At 42.5% G+C, this 19423-nt stretch overlaps 1 protein-coding gene across 2 annotated transcripts in view; it reads left to right on the top strand.

Annotated features, from left to right (window-relative positions):
* Positions 1 to 1655: 1655 nt before the first annotated feature.
* gys2 (glycogen synthase 2) overlaps positions 1656 to 19423 on the top strand; it is a 52816-nt gene continuing 35048 nt past the window's right edge. The window contains exons 1-4 of one of the 2 annotated variants that reach the window (XM_060843239.1): positions 1656 to 1994; positions 9721 to 9902; positions 11762 to 11953; positions 12826 to 13011. In XM_060843239.1, coding sequence (XP_060699222.1) covers positions 1874 to 1994; positions 9721 to 9902; positions 11762 to 11953; positions 12826 to 13011 — 681 coding nt within the window. In that variant the 5' untranslated portion in view covers positions 1656 to 1873. The remainder of the gene's footprint in view (positions 1995 to 9720; positions 9903 to 11761; positions 11954 to 12825; positions 13012 to 19423) is intronic. The other variant, XM_060843240.1, reaches the window with a different exon arrangement.

Genomic DNA, 19423 nt, shown 5'->3' with positions numbered 1-19423 from the left:
TAAAATCCTTGTAGACCTCTTGGTGCCTACTTCAATATATAGATCTCAGTCTGTTAAACAACTGGCCTCCTGATTTCCATCTTCCGTAGACTTGAGCTCATTTAAATCTCTATTGCCTGTCCACAAAACAGTACCAGGTCATATTTACCCTATATCTGTGTGCTCACTGACCTACCTTGGCTCTTAATTCAACAGCACCTCCTTTTTAAAATACTCATCCTGTTTCTAAACCCCTTTTAGACTCTCCTCTCCCGTCTCTGTCATCTCCTCCAGTCCTATTGCCATCTGCGTGCCTCTAATTCTGGCCTGTCGCACATGCAGCATTTTAATTGCTTCACCATTGGCAGCCAGTCTGTATTGCCCTTGTTTCAGAATTCCTTCAATTTTGGGGAATCTCTCTCTCTCTCTCTCTGCTTCTTAAAGACACTGTTTCAAACCTAGCCCTTTGATCAAACTTTTCATCATTTGCCCTACAGATGGCCTGACCTGGTTCCATGTCAAACATTGTTGGCTTGTAAAGTCAGCGTAACCCCCTTGGGATTAGAGAGAGGGAGGACTGGAGACAAGGCTAACCATATCTCAAGCAAGGGGAGAGGTTGAGAAGGCAGGACTTTGGTAGTAACCACAGCCAGTGTGGGAATTGAACCTATGCTGCTGACACATCACCCTGTATTGCAAACCATCCACTTGAGTTAACCAACCCTACGTGTTGGCAATCACTCACTAATGAGTATGATTATCTGCCTGGAAATTCTGGGTTGCTTGGTTCTGTGGATTTTTGTCCTGGAGCCAGATCTCCAACCACATATTTGGGAGGTGTTTTCTAAAGGTAGAATTCCTCTGTGCCTTGGATGGGATCTTTCTTAACATCAGGAGGCACGTGGCCCTTGGCGGAAGGTAAACCCAGTGTCAAGGAAACCTTGCTGATTGGGGATCTCTCTGATCTTGCAGCCTCCCATCCTCTTTTGCAGCCTTGGTATCACTCAACTATCTTCCCACTGGATCATCCTTGAGGACTTGGATTGAGCTATGCCTGGCCTTATGGTGTTGAGAACTCCAGAGGACATTGCCTTAGGACCAATGGACGCCCTCAACCTGTCCAGCACAGCAAGGCGACAATCCAGTGAAAGGGCAAGCCCCCATTAACCTTCCTGTAAAGCACCTGGTGGACGTTTCAATGCATGAAAAGCACTAGATAAATGCAAGTTGTTGTTGTAAACCCTTGTCCTGAAGACACTGGGCCAATATTTAAAACGAAGGACAGCAACGCAGAAAAAATACATTATTTAAAATAGAAAAGCGTTATCTGACTTCTTATTTACAAACAGAAACGCTGAAATATTTAATGTAAATCGGTGTCAGTTGAAATTCCTGGCCAAATCCCGCTATATCTCTAACCCTCCAATAGGATTCTCTGGCCATTGTATAGAAAAGGTGGGTGAACATATTATTCTAAAAGAGAACAGAAAATTGAAGTGCATGGAACAAAAGTTGATGATATTGATCAGTGCAGGACGGCAGTGGGTCTACAGACAGAGGGGGGTGGGGGTGAGGATTAAGCTGTTTCCGGGAAATGGGCTGGAGACTGGAGACTCACGTGGTAAAGGCACATCTTTTGGGACTGGGTGTGCTCCTTCTTCCTGAGGAGCCCCTTTCTCTCTCTGAAGTGGAGAGATGAGTGTGGAGCTGTGAGGGGACCCTCACGGTGCGGTTTAAGGCGCTTCAGAGCAAGCGCTGAGATTTCCAATGAGAATCCCAACGCTTGGGGCAGTATTTTTTTATACCTGAATCAGAACCAGCGCTGAACCCATAAGAACAGAGATCAACTTTCTGGCAGGCTGTTGAAAAGGGGGCTTCTCTTCAGAACAGAACAATGCCACTACTCAGGTCACTCTCGGTGACATCTTTGAGCGGGCTCCCTTTCTGGGAGGATGAAAGTTTGCCTGTGGAAGATTTGATGTTCTTTGAGATTTCGTGGGAAGTCACCAACAAAGGTCAGTAACTGGTCTCGGCTGCAGAAGCGATCCCTCCCCACTCTCTTGGGTGGCTTTGAGGCGCTACTTCGATGCCGGATTTTACAAGAACTGCTTAATTTCCGAACGAGCCATTTTAGCTTGGTCTTTTTTGGGGAACCTTTGAGTTAACCTTTAGTTTCGCTGCCTCATTGTGTTATCAGCTCTCTGGACCTTTTGACCTTCTCCAAGTTGCTCATTAACTTCTGTCCATTTAACATTCTTTGCGAATGGGGCCGGGGGGTAGGGGAAGGGAGCTGCAGCTGTTTGATTTTAGAAAACGCAGAATTGTTCCATGCAAAATCACATCCTCCTTTTCCCTCACTTTTATTTAAACTTCGAATAGAGTAGAACAGGGTTCCCCAAAGCCTAAAACAGTATCCATGACTTTTAATTCTCCTGCAGATTGAGCTATATGTGTTTGCCCTTTTTTTTCCAAACAAAAACGAATGATCTTCTGTTTAAATACTGTGTTGCAAATAATTGAATCATTTGAACAGAGTGAATTCCTACAGACTATTGTGAAACCTGTCCATTCAGTCGTATCATATGCCTACCTCAATCCCATTTGTTTCAGTTTTAAGTGCAATTAAATAGCAAGCTGTTAAAATCTGTTTTGAAAATTCTCAGCCTTGTGGGAGAGAGAGAGAGACTTCCATGTGGGATAAGTGCACCCTGAATTACTGCTAAATGCCCTGCTCAATTTAAGTCTATAGCCCTTTCTGGGGGCTGAAAAATTGCTTCAAAAAATCCCAAGTCAGCCCCATCCTTACACCCTGAAAATAAGTTAACAATTTATGTACCTATTTAGGCTTTGAGATCTTTTTTACATGGGTTGAGACTATCTACTGTTTCAGAATTGCAATTGACAATTTCTTTTTAAAAATCAAAAATTTAAAGCCCTTGCCTCTATTTTGAATGTTCAGAGGTTCTTGGCCTTGAGGGTCTGCTGACGTGAGGATAGCACTGTCTTTATTCAGGGAGATTTTACTATGTTTATAATCCTGGCACATGGCTGAGACAGCAAGATCATGTGACAGTGTCACTACTTGTGATTTCTCATTAGCACATTTACTTGATCTCCGATAATACATTGACTGAGTTTGTTCTGAGCCAACTTGCTGGCAATACCCAATGCACGATGCTTGTATTGCACTAGAAATAGGAGCAGTTTGGCACCACAAATAAAAGCTGTGCTAATTCAAGAGAGGAAACCAGGAATTGGGATGGGGGGGGTTTGACCTGGGAGGTAAGTTGAGAAATAGACTCCTATTCAGAATATATGGCACCCCAAGAGCTTGAGAGAAAATGGAGGTCCATCGAGGAGTCCAGTTGGTGCAAGGAACTAGGTGAGGGAAGAATCGGGATTTCACCAGCAAAACACGTGCAGTTGATAGAGTAAACATTGCTACTGCTCAGCCTGGTGCTTCTCTTTGGTTTTAATTCATTTGTTGGGTGAGAGTGTTGTGCAAGGCCATAATTTTATTGTGGAGGAGAAAGTGAGGTCTGCAGATGCTGGAGATCAGAGCTGAAAATGTGTTGCTGGAAAAGCGCAGCAGGTCAGGCAGCATCCAAAGAACAGGAGATTCGACGTTTCAGGCATAAGGGCAAAACGTAGAATCTCCTGTTCCTTGGATGCTGCCTCACCTGCTGCGCTTTTCCAGCAGCATAATTTTATTGCTTCTCCGTAAATGCCATTGATTAAAAACTGAGCTATTACTTTCAACTTCTGCATTCTGTAGTAGAAAAGTATAATAGCGGTTTTATCAAGAAAGCTGTAGGCTATTCGCCCAGTGACAATAAAAAGACAATATAGCTCTTATGTAAGAATGATAATGGCTTGAGGGGAAAATTGCAAGAGGTGGTATTCCCACATTTCTAGTGCCCTTGTCCTTTTTAGGTGGTAGAGATCGTGTGCTTGGAAGATGCAATCAAAAAAGCCTTTGCAAATTGCCGTAGTGCATCTTGTAGGTAGTAATACACACTACTGCCAGTGGTGGAGGAAGTAAATGTTTAAGATGGTGGATCAGGCTGCTTTAGCCAAGATGGCATTTTGAGCTTCCTGAGTGTTTTTGCAGCTCCCACCTTCCAGGCAATTGTTAAGTATTTCAATGGGAAAATGGAAATAAGTCTCAGGAGCCAATGGAGCAGTTTGAACCCACCAATGGCAGGTGGAACTCAGGCCTGAAGAACTGGAATACATTGAGTGTAGTCTAACTGAGTAGAAGAAAAGATCTGAGGTGTCAGTCCAGTTCCACTCACTTCAGTGGAATCTATTAATGGGAGAGAAGACACAGCTAGTTTTGTTTCTGCCTTCCCAGGAAGGTGTAACCAAGGCTCTTTTGGTTTCCTTTGTGCAACTGCCTGAAGGCAGAATTGGTAACCCGCTGGACTGTGACATTAGCAAATCCTGGACAGGGAGTGTTCCACACTCTAGATCAAACTGGAGCATTGGTCTGTCATTGGGGAAACTCCAAGTCATTGCTCTTAAGACTAGATTCCCTACAGTGTGGAAACAGGCCCTTCGAAGAGTAACCCACCCCCCTCTAACTAATGCACCTAACACCATGGGCAATTCAGTGCTGACTGGAAAATTTAACTTTTTTTTTCTACAAATGTAGGGACTGAGAACTAGTTATAAGGTGCTGGTGAGACTACATCTGGAGTATTATCGGTAGTTTTGGCCCCATTTTATTTAAGGAAAGATATTCCATTAGGGGCAGTTCAGAAAACATTCACTTGGATCTTGTTGAAACATATTGGATTCTTAAGAGATTTGGCAGAGTAAACTCTCGGAGGATGTTTCCTGTCATGGGGGAGTCTAGGACCAGACGGCATAATCTCAGAATTGAAGACTGAGTTGAGGAGAGTTTATTCTGTGGCTTGGAGTCTTTGGGATTTTTTGTGACCATGTGTGGTGGAGGTTGTGTCCTTGTGTAATATTCAGGGCTGTGTGAAATTCTTGATGAATTGGAAATTAAGGGCTATGGGGAAAGGGCTGGAAGGTGGATGTGAGGAATGTTAGAGAGTGGCAGAGCAGTTTTCAGGGGGTTAACAGCCTACTCCTGTATAGGCTTCATCCAGAGGCTCACTGCTGATATTGCCTAGTATGGTGACAAGTTGTCTGAAAACAAACCTTGCCGCTCAGTGAGCAATCCTCCGTCCAGAACCTCCACCTGAGCTACATATTTCTCAACACTCGCTAACACCTATGGGTGCAATATGCTAAAACTGGCTCGAGCCTACTCCTGTTCCTATTTCTTGCAATCTTATGGTCTTATTTATGATCTCTAAGAACATACAATGGATCAATTTTGCTGCATTATATGATCTCTTTTGTGTAGACGGAGAGCACTACACGGGCTGCAAATATCCAATTCATACTCTAGGCTGGAAGTTTCCACTGGTCACAAAACCTAATTTTCAATTTGCTATTGGTATTAATTACCTTTTTGTACTTTATTTTTGTCCTCTGGTAACTTTGAATTGTTTCACCGTATCAGTAATGAAAATGAAAAATGCTAATTTTGCCATGCCATAAAATACTTTAGCTCTCTTTGAGTACACAAGCATTTTTACAGGGTGGTGTAAATGAGTGTAAAAATGTGGATCTTGAATCTTGTCCATATCGACAGGATATCCCAAATTAATGTAGTTCCATTTGCCAGCATTTAGCCCATATCCCTTCCCAGACATGTACCCATCCAGATGCCTTTTAAATGTTGTAGTTGTACCAGCCTCCACCACTTCCTCTGGCAGCACATGCCATACATACACCATCTTCTGCGTGGAAAAAGTTGCCCTGGGTCCCTTTTAAATCTATGCCCTATTATTTAAACTTTTTCGACTCCCTTACACTGGAGGGAAAAGACCTTGGCTATTCACCCTATCCATGCCCCTCGTGATTTTATAAACTTCCATAAGGTCACCCCTCAGCCTCTGACATTTAGGGAAATCAGCCCCAACCTATTCAGCCTCTCCCTATTCCTCAAACATGACAGCATCCTTGTAAATGTTTTTGCACCCTTTTCAAGTTTAGTAATATCTTTTTAACAGGGAGATGAGAATTGAACATAAGTTGTTTCTTCTATAACTCAATAGTCGCATTGCTGTACCACCTTGCACGATACAAAAATCGTGCTATACAAATAACACTTGGTGTGGCAATATAATCGCTTTATAGTCAACACACTATAGATGTATAGAAGATTTGTAGCTCAGGTTGAGATTCTGGATGTAAGTTTGCTCACTGAGCTGGAAGGTTCATTTTCAAATGTTTTGTCACCATGGTGTTACGTCCCGCTTCATTAGAGTCATAGAGATGTACAGCATGGAAACGGATCCTTCGGTCCAACCTGTCCATGCCAACCAAATATCCCAGCCCAATCTAGTCTCACCTACCAATGCCTGGTCCATATCCCTCCAAACCCTTCCTATTCATATACCCATCCAAATGCCTTTTAAATGTTGCAATTGTACCATCCACTTCCTCTGGCAGCCCATTCCACACACTCTCACCATGAAAAGGTTTCCTCTTAGGTCTGTTTTATATCTTTCCCCTCTCACCCTAAACCTATGCCCTTTACTTCTGGACTCCCCCATCTGAGAGGAAAAAAAACTTTGTCCATTTATCCTATCCGTGCCCCTCATGCTTTTATAAACTTCTATGAGATCAGCCTTCGCTCCAGAGAAAACAGTCCCAGCCTGTTCAGCGCCTCCCTATAGCTCAAACCCTCCAACCCTGGCAACATCTTTGTAAATCTTTTCTGAACCCTTTCAAGTTTCACAACATCCTTCCGATAGGAAGGAGACGAATTATAATAAATAGAAAGCAGGACATAACACCAGTGCTGTGCCGGCGGCTCACTGATGATGTTACCTAGTATAGTGATGAAACATCTGAAAACGAACCTTGCAGCTCAATAAGCAAATTTATGTTCATAGTCAACATGTTTCTAAAATGTGAACTTGTAAAACAGTGTCTCCTTTCACCAATCACATTACAGTCAATTTGCGATAATGAAAGGCGTATTATAGTAGATCTGACTGTAAGTGGCCTTACCGATGTCCTGCACAGTTTCAGCATGACATCCCAACTCCTATACTCAATGCACTGGCCAATAAACCAATTGTATCAATACCTTATTCACTACCCTGTCTACCTGTAACTTCACCTTCGAGGTGAACCTGCACCCCAAGGTTCTTCATCTGGCAACACTCCCCAGGACCCTATCTTTGTATGTGTGAGTCCTAAATCTCTCAATACCAGGTTATAGTCCAACAGGTTTATTTGGAAGCACTAGCTTTCGGAGTGCTGCTGCTGCTGGAGTCCACATTGAAAAAGCAGCGCTCAGAAAGCTCATGCTTCCAAATAAACCTGTTTGACTATAAACTGGTGTTGAGCGATTTTTAACTTTTTGTACACCCCAGTCCAACACCAGCACCTCCAAATCATGTATAAATCCTGCCCTAATTTGCCTTACCAAAATGCAACACTTCACATTAATCTATATTAAACTCCATCTGCCACTCATCAGATAAGTGCTAACACAAGTTTAAAAGAGATTGCTGAGGAACGGTGGAGTAAAATCACAGGCGGATGTTGAAGGTAAGATTTGTGACTTATAAGTCAGTTTGTGAAGTTGAAAATTCAGTGAAAAAGGTGAAGATTGTGCATTTGGTATCAGTATTCGTGGTGGAGTATGGCATCAATATACTGGGCACATGATTTAGTCCATTGCCATATTGGAGATATAAACAATCTATAGCTAACTATTAGAAGCCTGTGTTGGGTTACTGCTTGGCAGCCTGAAGTACCCACTTTTAAATTGTGGAGTGCCCCAGGGATTGGTGCTGGGACCACAAATATTTATAATATATATGTGTGAATGTGCCGGAGCTAAGTTTGCAGATTGCCCAAAAATAGATGGCGAAGCAAGTAATGAGAGAGACAGAAGGAAATAGATCTGCTCGGCAACTGAGTAAATATGTGGCAGGTGGAGTATAATGTGAGGAAAATGAGAGGTCAGACACTTTTTTTTAGCAGGATGAATAGAACAGTTCAATCTCACTGAATTGGAGATTCTGCAGCACAAAGAAATTTGGAGTGTTCTCATACATAAATCTTACAGTGATCGCATTCAAGGTCAGGTAATGGAGAACCAAAATAGAAACTTCTTGCTAATGCTATACAAAGCACTAATTAAACCGCTTGTAGAATACTGAGAAAAATCTGATCCACTATTTATATACAGAGATATGAGACTATAGTTTACCTGGTTGATCTTGATTATGGGGGGATTTTCTTTTGAGTGTTTGAGTAAGTTGGGTCTGTACTACTTGGAATTTAGAAGATTGGAAAAAGACCCTAATTGAAAAATAAAATTCTTGCGGGCTCTTGACAGGGTAGATATGTAGAGTTTGTTTTTCCCTTTTGTGGGAGAGATTAGGACCAGAGGGCAATCTCGGCATTAGGGGTTACAAATCTAAGACAGAGGATGAAGAATTTCTTGTCACGAACCTGTGGAATTATTTACTGTAGAGGGCTGTCCATTCTGTGATTGACAGATTAAGATACAAGGTAAGGGTCATGTGGGAGTGGGGGAAATGGAGTGGAATTGGCGGGGAGGTGGAATGAGGGAGAAATGAGCTGAAAAGTGGAGTTGAGGATGATCAAATAAGCTATGATCTGGCTGAATGGCTAAGTAGACTTGATGGACCAAATAACCACCTCCTGCTCTTATACCTTATGGTGTTGTTCTGTTTTCATTTCAGGGTATGCTGAAAATGTGTTGCTGGTTAAAGCACAGCAGGTTAGGCAGCATCTTTCAGGGTATGGCAAGAATCATACTCTCTCAATGTATGTTTGGTGATGGTGCATTTTTGATATGACTTATTAAAATGCTGATTGCAAACCTTTATTCTGATCGTACCAGCATAAGGAGCATTATTGTCAGTTATGCTGTTCTGAAGTTAGTAGCTCAAGCAAACAAAGAACAAGTCCTGTATCTACATTGCGTCTAATTAATTCTCTGCCCGGCTTAATTGTCCAGGCAGTTATGGACCATGTTGTGTACACAAAGGCAACAGGCAATTTTAACATGACAAGATCCCAGAATGAGTGAATGTGATGTCATGTTCATTTCAGATAGACATCTTGGACAGAGGTGGTTGGGCTGTGGGGGAGGGGGTTGGTGGTGTGCAGGAAGGAGAGAGCAACAATGACTTTGTAGATGAGCCACTGCTATGGAAAAGGTAAAGTAAGAGTTTTCTACTTAAAAAGAAAGGAACAAAGCAGACAGTACTTTTTTTAAGAAGACCCCAGTACATGGCTCACTGATTAGCACCGCTGCCTCTCATCACCCAGGGACCCGGGTTCGATTCAGCCTCTAGAGCTGATGACGTGTGGCCCAGAGAGAGTTTGTGCATTCCTCCTCCTCCCATCTGTGTGGCTTCCCTCTGGGTGCTCTGGTTTCCTCCCACAATCCAAAGATTTATGGGATTGGTCCATAGTGTCCAGGGATGTGCAGGTTAGGTGGGCTAACTATGGTAAATATGGGGTTACAGGGATAAGTGAGGGGCTGGATAGACCTGATAGACCAATGGCCTTTTTCTGCACTGTAGGTATTCTATGACCTGGATAGATTGAAAGCTCTCGTTGATTCATTCGCTTGTAACAGAGATTAAAACCTGTCACACTTGCTTTCAGTCGGAGGTATCTATACTGTAATCCAGACAAAGGCTAAAGTCACAGCAGATGAATGGGGAGAAAACTATGTGCTGATTGGTCCATATTATGAACATAATGTGAAGACGCAAGTGGAAGTATGTGAGCCAAACAACGCAGCTGTGAAAAAGGCCATGGATTCTTTGAAATTCCAGGGATTTCAGGTAAGGACTAGCCTCTCTAAAGTACTTCCATATGTGAACATTGATTTATATACTACCAATGCCATTAGTTTTATCACAGCTAGATTGTGGTGCTGAACAGGTATTTGACTCTTGAATTGTAGTTTTTTTTGTGACTCCTCTCTACTTTCTAGAGCAGTTTGATGAAACTGAAAGGTTTACTCTGTCATTTTTGAGAGCTGTTAAGAATCCATTACATGGCTGTATATTTGCAGCCAGATCATATAAGGATGGCATGTTAGTGAGGCAGATATTTTTTAAAAACAATTTACATTTTTCATGATAAACCTACTAATTGAACTTAATTTGCCCACAATGAAATTCAATCTCTATCTCTCGCTCTCGCACTCTCTCGCCAATGTCTTCTGGAGGTGATGATAATTGCCATAACATCACTATGCCACTGTACCATTTCATAGGACATCACAGCGTAGAACAGGCCCTTCAGCCCTCGATGTTGTGCCAACCTGTGGAACCAATCCGAAGCCTATCTAACCTACACTATTCCATTATCATCCATATGCCTATTCGATGACTATTTAAATGCCCTTAAAGTTGGCAAGTCTACTACTCTTGCAGGGATCGTTTTCCATGCCCCTACTACTCTGAGTAAAGAAACTACCTCTGACATCGGTCCTATATCTATCACTCCTCAATTTAACGCTATGTCTCCTCATTGCCACCTGAGGAAAAAGGCTTTCACTGTCCACCCTACATAACCTTCTGATTAACTTATATGTCTCAATTAAGTCACCTCTCAATCATCATGTCTCTAATGAAAACAGCCTCCACTTTCTCTGCCTTCCCCTCCATACCAGGGAACATCCTTGTAAATCTCCTCTGATCCCTTTCCAAAGCTTGCATATCCTTCTTATGATGCAGTCACTAGAACTGTACGCAGTACTCCAAATGCAGCCATAACCAGAGTTTTGTACAGTTGCAACATGATCTCATGGTTCTGAAACTCAATCCCACTACCAACAAAAGCTAACACACCGTGTGGCTTCTTAACAACCCTATCAATCTGGGTGGCAATTTTCAAGGATCTATGTACCTGGACACCAAGATCCCTCTGCTCATCTATACAACCAAGAATCTTGCCTTCAGCCCAATGCTTTGCATTCTGTTATTCCTTCCAAAGTGAATCACCTCTCACTTTCCTATGCGAAACTCCATTTGCCATATCTCAGCCCAGCCGTGCAGCTTATCTGTGTCACTCTGTTATCTACAACATCCTTCATTGCTATCCACAACTCTACCAACCGATGTGTTATCTGCAAATTTACTAACCCATCCTTTTATGCCCTCATCCAGTTCATTAATAAAAATGACGAACAACAGTGGACCCAAAATAGATCCTTGCAATACCCGACTAGTAACTGAACTCCAGTGTGAATATTTCCCATCAAACACCACTCTGTCTTTCAGTTAGCCAATTTCTAATCCAAAACCCTAAATCACCCTCCATGCCATGCCTCCGTATTTTGTGCAATAGCCTACCATGGGAACCGTATCAACCGTCTTACTGAAATCCGTATACACCACAGCAACTGCTTTACCCTCATCCACCTGTTTGAACACCTTCTCAAAGAAATTAATCAGGTTTGTGACCTACCCTTCACAAAATCATGTTGACTATCCCTAATTAATTTAATCCTTTCTGGATGATTATAAATCCGATCTCTTTTATAACCCTTTCCAACACTGTACCCATTCCCTCATTAGTTTAGAAATTTAAAAGACTGTTGTGACCAGCCAGGTTATAATATTATGTGAAATGTTTACAAAAGCCTTTCTCAATCAGTAGGAATCCACCCTAACTGTACAATCTCTGCTTTCAGGTTTGCTTCGGCAGATGGCTAATAGAAGGTAATCCATATGTGCTGTTGTTTGACATTAGCGCCGCAGCCTGGAATCTGGACAAGTGGAAGGGAGAATTTTGGGATACTTGCCACATTGGCATACCTCATTATGACAGTGAATCAAATGATGCTGTAATCTTTGGTTCCTTAACTGCCTTGTTTTTGAAAGAGGTACATTTGACCTTAATACCATTTTGCAACTTGATTTAATGCTTCAATTGTTACATACATATGAGACTCTTGCAATATTGTGAATTAGTGCAAAATATTACAACATCAAACCTTTATAACAACATCAATATTTCTCTCCCATTCCTTCCTTCCGCACCATGGAGCGGGTTTAGCTCCTACCCTGATGAATGTGTCCAAAGCGTGCTCTCCTGGATTATTGGTTATATTGGTCAAATCTCTTTGTCTCAAGGAGCCAAAAGGATGAGTAGTTTGTGACATGAAAGAGAATTTCCACTGGGCTGCATGAAATCACCAGCTCAAAATTCATTGCAATTCCACTTGGGTTAGACCTCGGCAAACGGAGCTCTAGTACCTTTTTATTTAATGCATATTAAATAAATATCATCTGACAGCCAGGCATTCTTTTTGTTTTTGAACTTAATAAATCACCTCCAGTTTGAATTCTTGCTGGTGTTGCCTCCCACTCTGGAAGGAGTTGACAATATGCTATGGTGAATCATGAGCAAGTTAGAATAACACCAAATCATACACTTTACCCATTCCCTCATTAGTTTAGAAATTTGGAAATATTGTAACCAGCCAGGTTATAATATTATGTGAAATGTTCACAAAAGTCTTTCTCAATCAGTAGGAATCCACCCTAACTGTACAATCTCTGCTTTCAGGTTTTGTAATTAGAGGGATTCCTCCTGTTAATGTTTTTGTTTTATTATGATTGCATGATTTTTATTTAATCTTGGCATCTACAAGTTTGATGGCTTACTGATTCTCACCCAGTGTTTACATCTAATGCCCGTTACTTATTTGGGGTCAATGTGCATCTTTTAAGATGATTTCCATTGTTTACCCAGCTTACTGATCAGTTCCACGGCAAACCAAACATCATTGCCCAGTTTCACGAATGGCAGGCTGGAGTGGGGCTCATACTGAGCAGAATCCGAAAGTACCCCATTGCAACAATCTTCACTACTCACGCCACGTTGCTGGGCAGGTACCTCTGTGCTGGCAATGTTGACTTTTACAACCTTCTTGATAAGGTGAGCTGGTTAACTGACTGGATCAGTAATTATTTTGCCAGATTACTTCCGAATTGAAAGATATATCTGTTAATTAGGTTTGAGTTTTATTCACTTGAGGATTTTACTGCATTGTTTTACTTTATGCATTGTTTTCTCAAATTTACAACTTGTTTTCTTCAGAAGTTATCTATAATTGGGGCGGCATGGTTGCTCAATGGTTCGCACTGCTACCTCTCAGCGCCAGGCACCCTTGTTTGATTCCCACCTTGAGCGACTGCCTGTGTGGAGTTTGCACATTCTCCCCGTGTCTGTGTTGGTTTCCTCCAGGTGCTCTGGTTTCCACCCTAAGTCAGGTGAATTGGCCATGCTAAATTGCCCATAGTGTTAGGTGCGTTCGGGTAAATGAAGGGTAGGCAAATGAGTCTGATTGGGTTACTCTTCGGAGGGTCGTGTAGACTTTTGGGCCGGAGGGCACGTTTCCACATTGTAGGGAACCTAATCTAATCTAATTTTGATTCATAGGAGCAGACGTAGACCATTCGGCCCATCAAGCCTGCTCTGATAATGGAAGTTATCTGCTGGCACTGTGGTTTGTAGACTGCAGGACTTTATTTCTCCCCAGATTCCCATATCTTTAGGAAATGTCTCTGTCATGTGCTCCAGCTCAAATGACGGAGCTGGAATGATTCGAGTTTGAAGCACTTTTGAGATAATATAAGGGAATAGGGAGAGTTTTGGGGAAGTTTGCATTATCTAGAAGTCACCTCTGAGGAAAGCACGAGTCTAGGAAGGAGAGGATGTTGTTAAGAAGCTGAAAAGCAGACCCTTGGACAAGACCATCTGCCTTTAACTTCTCCTCACGCACATGATGTACCTGACGGGATAAAGACTAGAGGGAGAGTGGCTGCAATGTGCAACTAAGCCCAATGGCATAGGAAGCAGCTTGTTGTGAATTGGATGGGCAGAGATCCAAATAAGAATATTGTAGTGAGAAGGGGGCTGTGTAATTGGAGGGGTTAACCAATAATATACAGACATGAATAAAACTCTCAAAGGATGTATTAAGCACTCATACCAGGGCAAAGGCTGCCTCGAGCAGCTAGGTAGGTTTTACAAAATAGAGGGTGTATAACTCCAGTTGTCATAGTCAGTGTTAACTCACATGACTGGTAGGGATAGAGAGGATATACCATTTGAGGCAGTATCCATTGAGATGTGAAATTTTAAAAAGCTGTTTTGCTGTATACCTAGAGAGGCACCAATTTGCTGTGAAATCAGAAGATGAGTCAAAATGATAACAGCACTTTCCTTTTTTTCCTAGAAAAAGGAATAACTATTTAAATAACTTCAGGATGAATTGCATCCAGGCTCTTTAAAGAATTGGAAGTGTTAGAGGCGTTATAGTTTACAAGGAATTGGGATGTGGTGTGGGAAAGTTAATTAATGAATAGCTGTCTGGATGAAAGATGCCAAAGCAGAACAAGAGGCTAAAGAGTAAGTATTCAGAGGGCAAGAAGGGGAATGCCATAAACATGCTGAATAGCTAACATCATACTGATATTTCATGAGGAAGATAATTTATTGAATGAATGTTCAGTGAAATAACTGGTAACATTGCCACGATGAATGATATAATCATTATTGAAGGAGAGAAGATAAAATCAGCGAAAAAGGTGAAGTGCCATCAAAAACAAATTACTGGAAAAACTCAAGTCTGGCAGCATCTGTAGAGAGAAATCAGAATTAACCTTTCTGGTCCAGCGATACTTCAGAACTGACAGAAGCTAGGAAAATGTTGATTTCTATGCAGAAAATGGTTTGAGGGGAAGTGGTGTGAAGAAATGATAGATGGGGCTAGAGCCCACAAAGAGAAGAACAGTTGGACAGACAAAGGAATTATTAACATTCATCCTAGGAGGAAGAATAGTTACTAATTGGGGCTGTTAGTGGCTAACAATGGTTGTAGATAATATAGACCGTGTGATAACAAGGCTTTGTGTGTGGGGTAGAGGAAGCATTCTCAAGACCTAAAATTGTTGATCTCGATATTGAGTCCAGAAGCTGTAGAGTTCCTAAGTGGAAAATGAGGTGCTGTTCTTGCAGCTTATCTGACCTTTGCTGGAGCAATCAGAGAAGTCTAACCAGTGTTGAAGTGACAGGCAACTAGAAGCTGAGGGTCACTTTTTTGCTGACAGAATGTAGGTGTTTCACAAAGCGGTCCCCCTGTCTATGCTTCATTTCCCCAAATTAGAGGCAATCACATTGTGAGCAGGGAATGTAGTAGACTAGATTGGATGAAGTGCAGGTAAAGCACTGCTTCACTGGGAAAGTGTGTTTGGGCCCTTGGATACTGAGGAGGAAGTAAATAGGTAGGTGTTACATGTTCTGTGGTTGCAGGGATTGGTGCTATTGTGGGTGGGGAAGGGGGTAAGGATGTTGGGAGTGGAGGGCTATGATGTCCTCCATTCTTGTGGAAGGCTGACCAAGGAGGGGAGGGGAATATGTTTCTGGTGGGTATGGCAGGTAACGATTCTCCGGATGCAGATGCTGGGAGGGGTTGGGGAGGACAAGGGGGAGCCTATCACTATTGGAGGGAAGAGAGAGGGTGAGGGCTGAAGTGTGGAAGTCTGTGGTCTCTGTCAACTACAGTGCTGGGGAATCCTCAGTTGAGGAAGAAGGTGGACATTTCGGAGACTCCCTTGTCAGAGTTGGTGTTAGCAGAACAGATGAGACAGAACTGGGGGAATGGAATAGAGTTTTTACCAAAAGCAGGGTGTGAGGATGTATAGTCAAGGTAACTGGGAGTCAATTGGTTTGTACTAGATATTGGGTGTCCGGCCTCTCCCCAGAAGTGGAAACAGATGTCGAGGAAGGGAGGGGTCTGAGATGGACTCCAGGCGAAGGTGAGAGCGGATTGGAAATTAGAAGCAAAATTTGATAACCTTTTCCAATTCTGAAAAGAGGGAAAAGTTGAGAGTTGGGGTTGGGATAGGACTGGAACAAGGAATGTTCCACGTAAAGAGACAAGCATGACTGGAGCCCAAGTGGGTACCCATGGCCACCCCTTTGACCTGAAGAAAGTGAGGGGATTTAAACGAAGTTGATCAGCATGAGGATGAGCTTGGCCAGGCGGAAGGAGGGTGGTGGTGGATTGGTGTGGTTCAGGCCTTTTATCCAGGAAGAAGCAGAGAGCCCTGAGATCATCCTGATGGGGGATGGACATGTAAAGGGGGTGCACATTTGTGGTAAAGAGGAAGCGGCTGGAGCCCGCAAACTGGAAATTCTAAAATTTTACATAAAGCATCAGAGGAATTGTGAATGGAAGTGGCCTGGAACTGGACAAGGGGATGAAAAAAACGGTTTGAGGGAGGAAGAGCCTCACAGCACCAGGGACCTGGCTTTGATTCCAATCTCTGGTGACCGTCTGTGGAGTTTGCAAAGTCTCCCTGTGTCTGCGTAGGTTTCCTCCTACAATCCGAAAGATGTGCGGGTCAAGTGAATTGCCCATGCTAAATTGTCTGTAGTGTTCAGGGATGTGTAGGTTAGGTGCATTGGACATGAGTAAATGTAGAGTAATAAGGTAGGGGAGTGGGTCTAGGTGGGTTACTTTTCAGAGGGTCAGTGTGGATTTGTTGGGCTGAAGGGTCTGTTTTCACTCTGAAGGGATCCTATGATTCTATGGGTTCTGTGGAGCAGGAATAAGCAGAAACAGTGGGTCTGCCCAGTTAGTTCTGTTTGTTGATTTTTGGTAAGGAGGTAGAAGTGAGCTGTATGGGTTGGACAATTATGACTTGGAGACAGTAGGAGGAAGGCCACCAGATGTCAATTTTTGACCAACCTCAGTCAATTCTTGATGTAACTAGGAGAATAGATGTCATAAATAATCCTATCTCAATATCTGAAAGGCTGTGGATAAGGTACCACATATCAGTTTAGTAAATAAGGTCAAGGCAGGGGGAATTGGGAGAAGTAGCAAAATGGCAGACAAAATACAGGGAGTAGAGATAAAGAGTGAGTTATTGAGTTGCAGTAAGTGGGGTTCCATAACTCTGTTGGGGTTACTGCTGTTCACATTTTATTAATTTAGATTTGCAGAAGTTGCTGATTTCAATCTTAAGCTTCAGGGTCATTCAAGTTGACAAGTAGAGTGAGTAGGCAAATGCATAGCTAATGCAGTATAACGTGGTTAAATGTGAAGTTTTTCATTTGATAAGAAAACAGAAAGGAAGAACATGAAATGCAGTGAATGGGAAATGTTAAATAATGTACAAAAGGGACCTGTATCTCTTTGTACATATGGCAATGTGTGCTACCTATGACCTTCGCTGCAAGTGAGTTTGAAAACAGGAGCGAGGAAATTATTTTCAACATAGATAATTCCAGTATTACATTCTGTAAACAACATGAAAGTAGATACTCTTTGCTTAGAAAATATAGATCAACTAGGTTTGTAATGTTTAGAATTCTGAGAGCACAGATGCAACTTGGTCCTTAAGCTCATAATAGCAAAACCAGGCATGAGGTTATTTCTGGAGGAATAGATGTGAAAAATAAGAAGTTATACTGAACTTGCATTAAACCGTGGTTGCACCTCATCTGGTGTACCTTTTGACTTGATCTTAACACTCGATTGGAGAAAAAAGAAAGCTATAAGCTTAGTATGATGACAAAAGGATAAAACAGGATAGAATCTAGATTTTGCCTCTGTCTGAGATGATCTACTAGCCTAATCACAGAACGGTCTACTGTGCTGTGTTCTTTCAGCCCTTTTGTGTCTGTGCTAGCCCTTGAGCAATTCACCTAATTTCCCTCCTCCACCATCTCCCTACCACTCTTCCTTTGTAGATATTAATCCAATTCTCGCTTGAAAGCCTCCAATTGAACCTGCCTCCACCACATTTTTTGGAAGTCTGATCCTAACCACTTAAATTAATAAAAAAGTTGTTGTGGTTTTTTTTTTGTTTTGACAGCTATCTGAAATATATTTTCTAAATACAGTGAAACCTGTGTTATCCGAACGTGATGGGCAGGCGCTATTTTATTCAGATAATCGATTTTATTTGGTTAATTGATTTAACTGCCTTTCCTCTGGGGCTCAAGAGTTTTTTTTAAAGTCTGCTCCCTGTTCAGGAGATTACAGCAGCACACGGTGTGTGAGGCCCCGCCCCCAACCCTGTGCAACACCCCCTGCCCCCGTCCCTGCCCCAACCCCCCGCAACATGCGATTAGGCAAGATTTAGGGAGCATAGGATGGGGAAGGAAACTGCAGGGGGTGAACACATTAGAAATGTGGAGCTTATTCAAGAAAAAGCTCCTGTGTGTCCTAGATAAGTATGTACCTGGCATGCAGGCAGGGAGGAAGGTGTAGAGCACGGGAGCCGTGATTTATGAAGAAAGTGGAATCTCTGGTCAAGAGGAAGAAGGCGGCTTATGTTAGGATGAGATGTGAAGGCTCAGTTAGGGCACTTGAGGGTTACCAGGTAGCCAGGGAAGGCCTAAAGAGAGAGCTCAGAAGAGCCAGGAGGAGACATGAGAAGTTGTTGGCGGATAGGATCAGGGTAAACCCTAAGGCTTTCTACAGGTATTTTAAGGAATAAAAGAATGACGAGAGTAAGATTAGGGCCAGTCAAGAATAGTAGTGGGAAATTGTTTGTGGAGTCAGAGGAGATGGGGGAAGCACTAAATGAATATTTTTCGACAGTATTCACTCTGGAAAATGACAATGTTGCTGAGGAGAATACTGAGATACAGGCTACTAGACTAGGTGGGATTGAGGTTCACAAGGAAGAGGTATTAGAAATCCTACAGAATGTGAAAATAGATACGTCCCCTGGGCCGGATGGGATTTATCCTAGGATCCTCTGGGAAGCCAGGGAGGAGTTTGCCAAGCCTTTGGTATTGATCTTTATATCATCATTGTCTACAGGAATAGTGCCAGAAGACTGGAGGGTAGCAAATGTGATTTCCCCTGTTCAAGAAGGGGAGTAGAGACAACCCTGGTAATTATAGACCAGTGAGCCTTACCTTAGTTGTTAGTAAAGTGTTGGAAAAGGTTATAAGAGATCTAGAAAACTTGATTAGGGATAATCAGCATGGTTTTGTGAAGGGTAGGTTGTGCCTCACAAACCTTCATTGATTCCTTTGAGAAGGTGACTAAACCGGTAGATGAGAGTAAACCAGTTGATGTGGTGTATATGGATTTCAGCAAGGTGTTTGATAAGGTTCCCCGCAGTAGGCTATTGTACAAAATGTGGAGGAATGGGATTGTGGGAGATATAGCAGTTTGGATCAGTAATTGGCTTGCTGAAAGAAGACAGAGTGGCGGTTGATGGGAAATGTTCATTCTGGAGTCCAGTTACCATATCTGTACCACAACGGTTGGTGTTGGGTCCACTGCTGTTTGTCATTTTTGTAATGAGGGCGTAGAAGG

The sequence above is a fragment of the Hemiscyllium ocellatum genome, chromosome 23, assembly GCF_020745735.1.
Source record: "Hemiscyllium ocellatum isolate sHemOce1 chromosome 23, sHemOce1.pat.X.cur, whole genome shotgun sequence".
In the NCBI taxonomy this organism is placed as follows: Eukaryota; Metazoa; Chordata; class Chondrichthyes; order Orectolobiformes; family Hemiscylliidae; genus Hemiscyllium; species Hemiscyllium ocellatum.
This window is presented reverse-complemented; position numbering and strand designations above follow the sequence as displayed.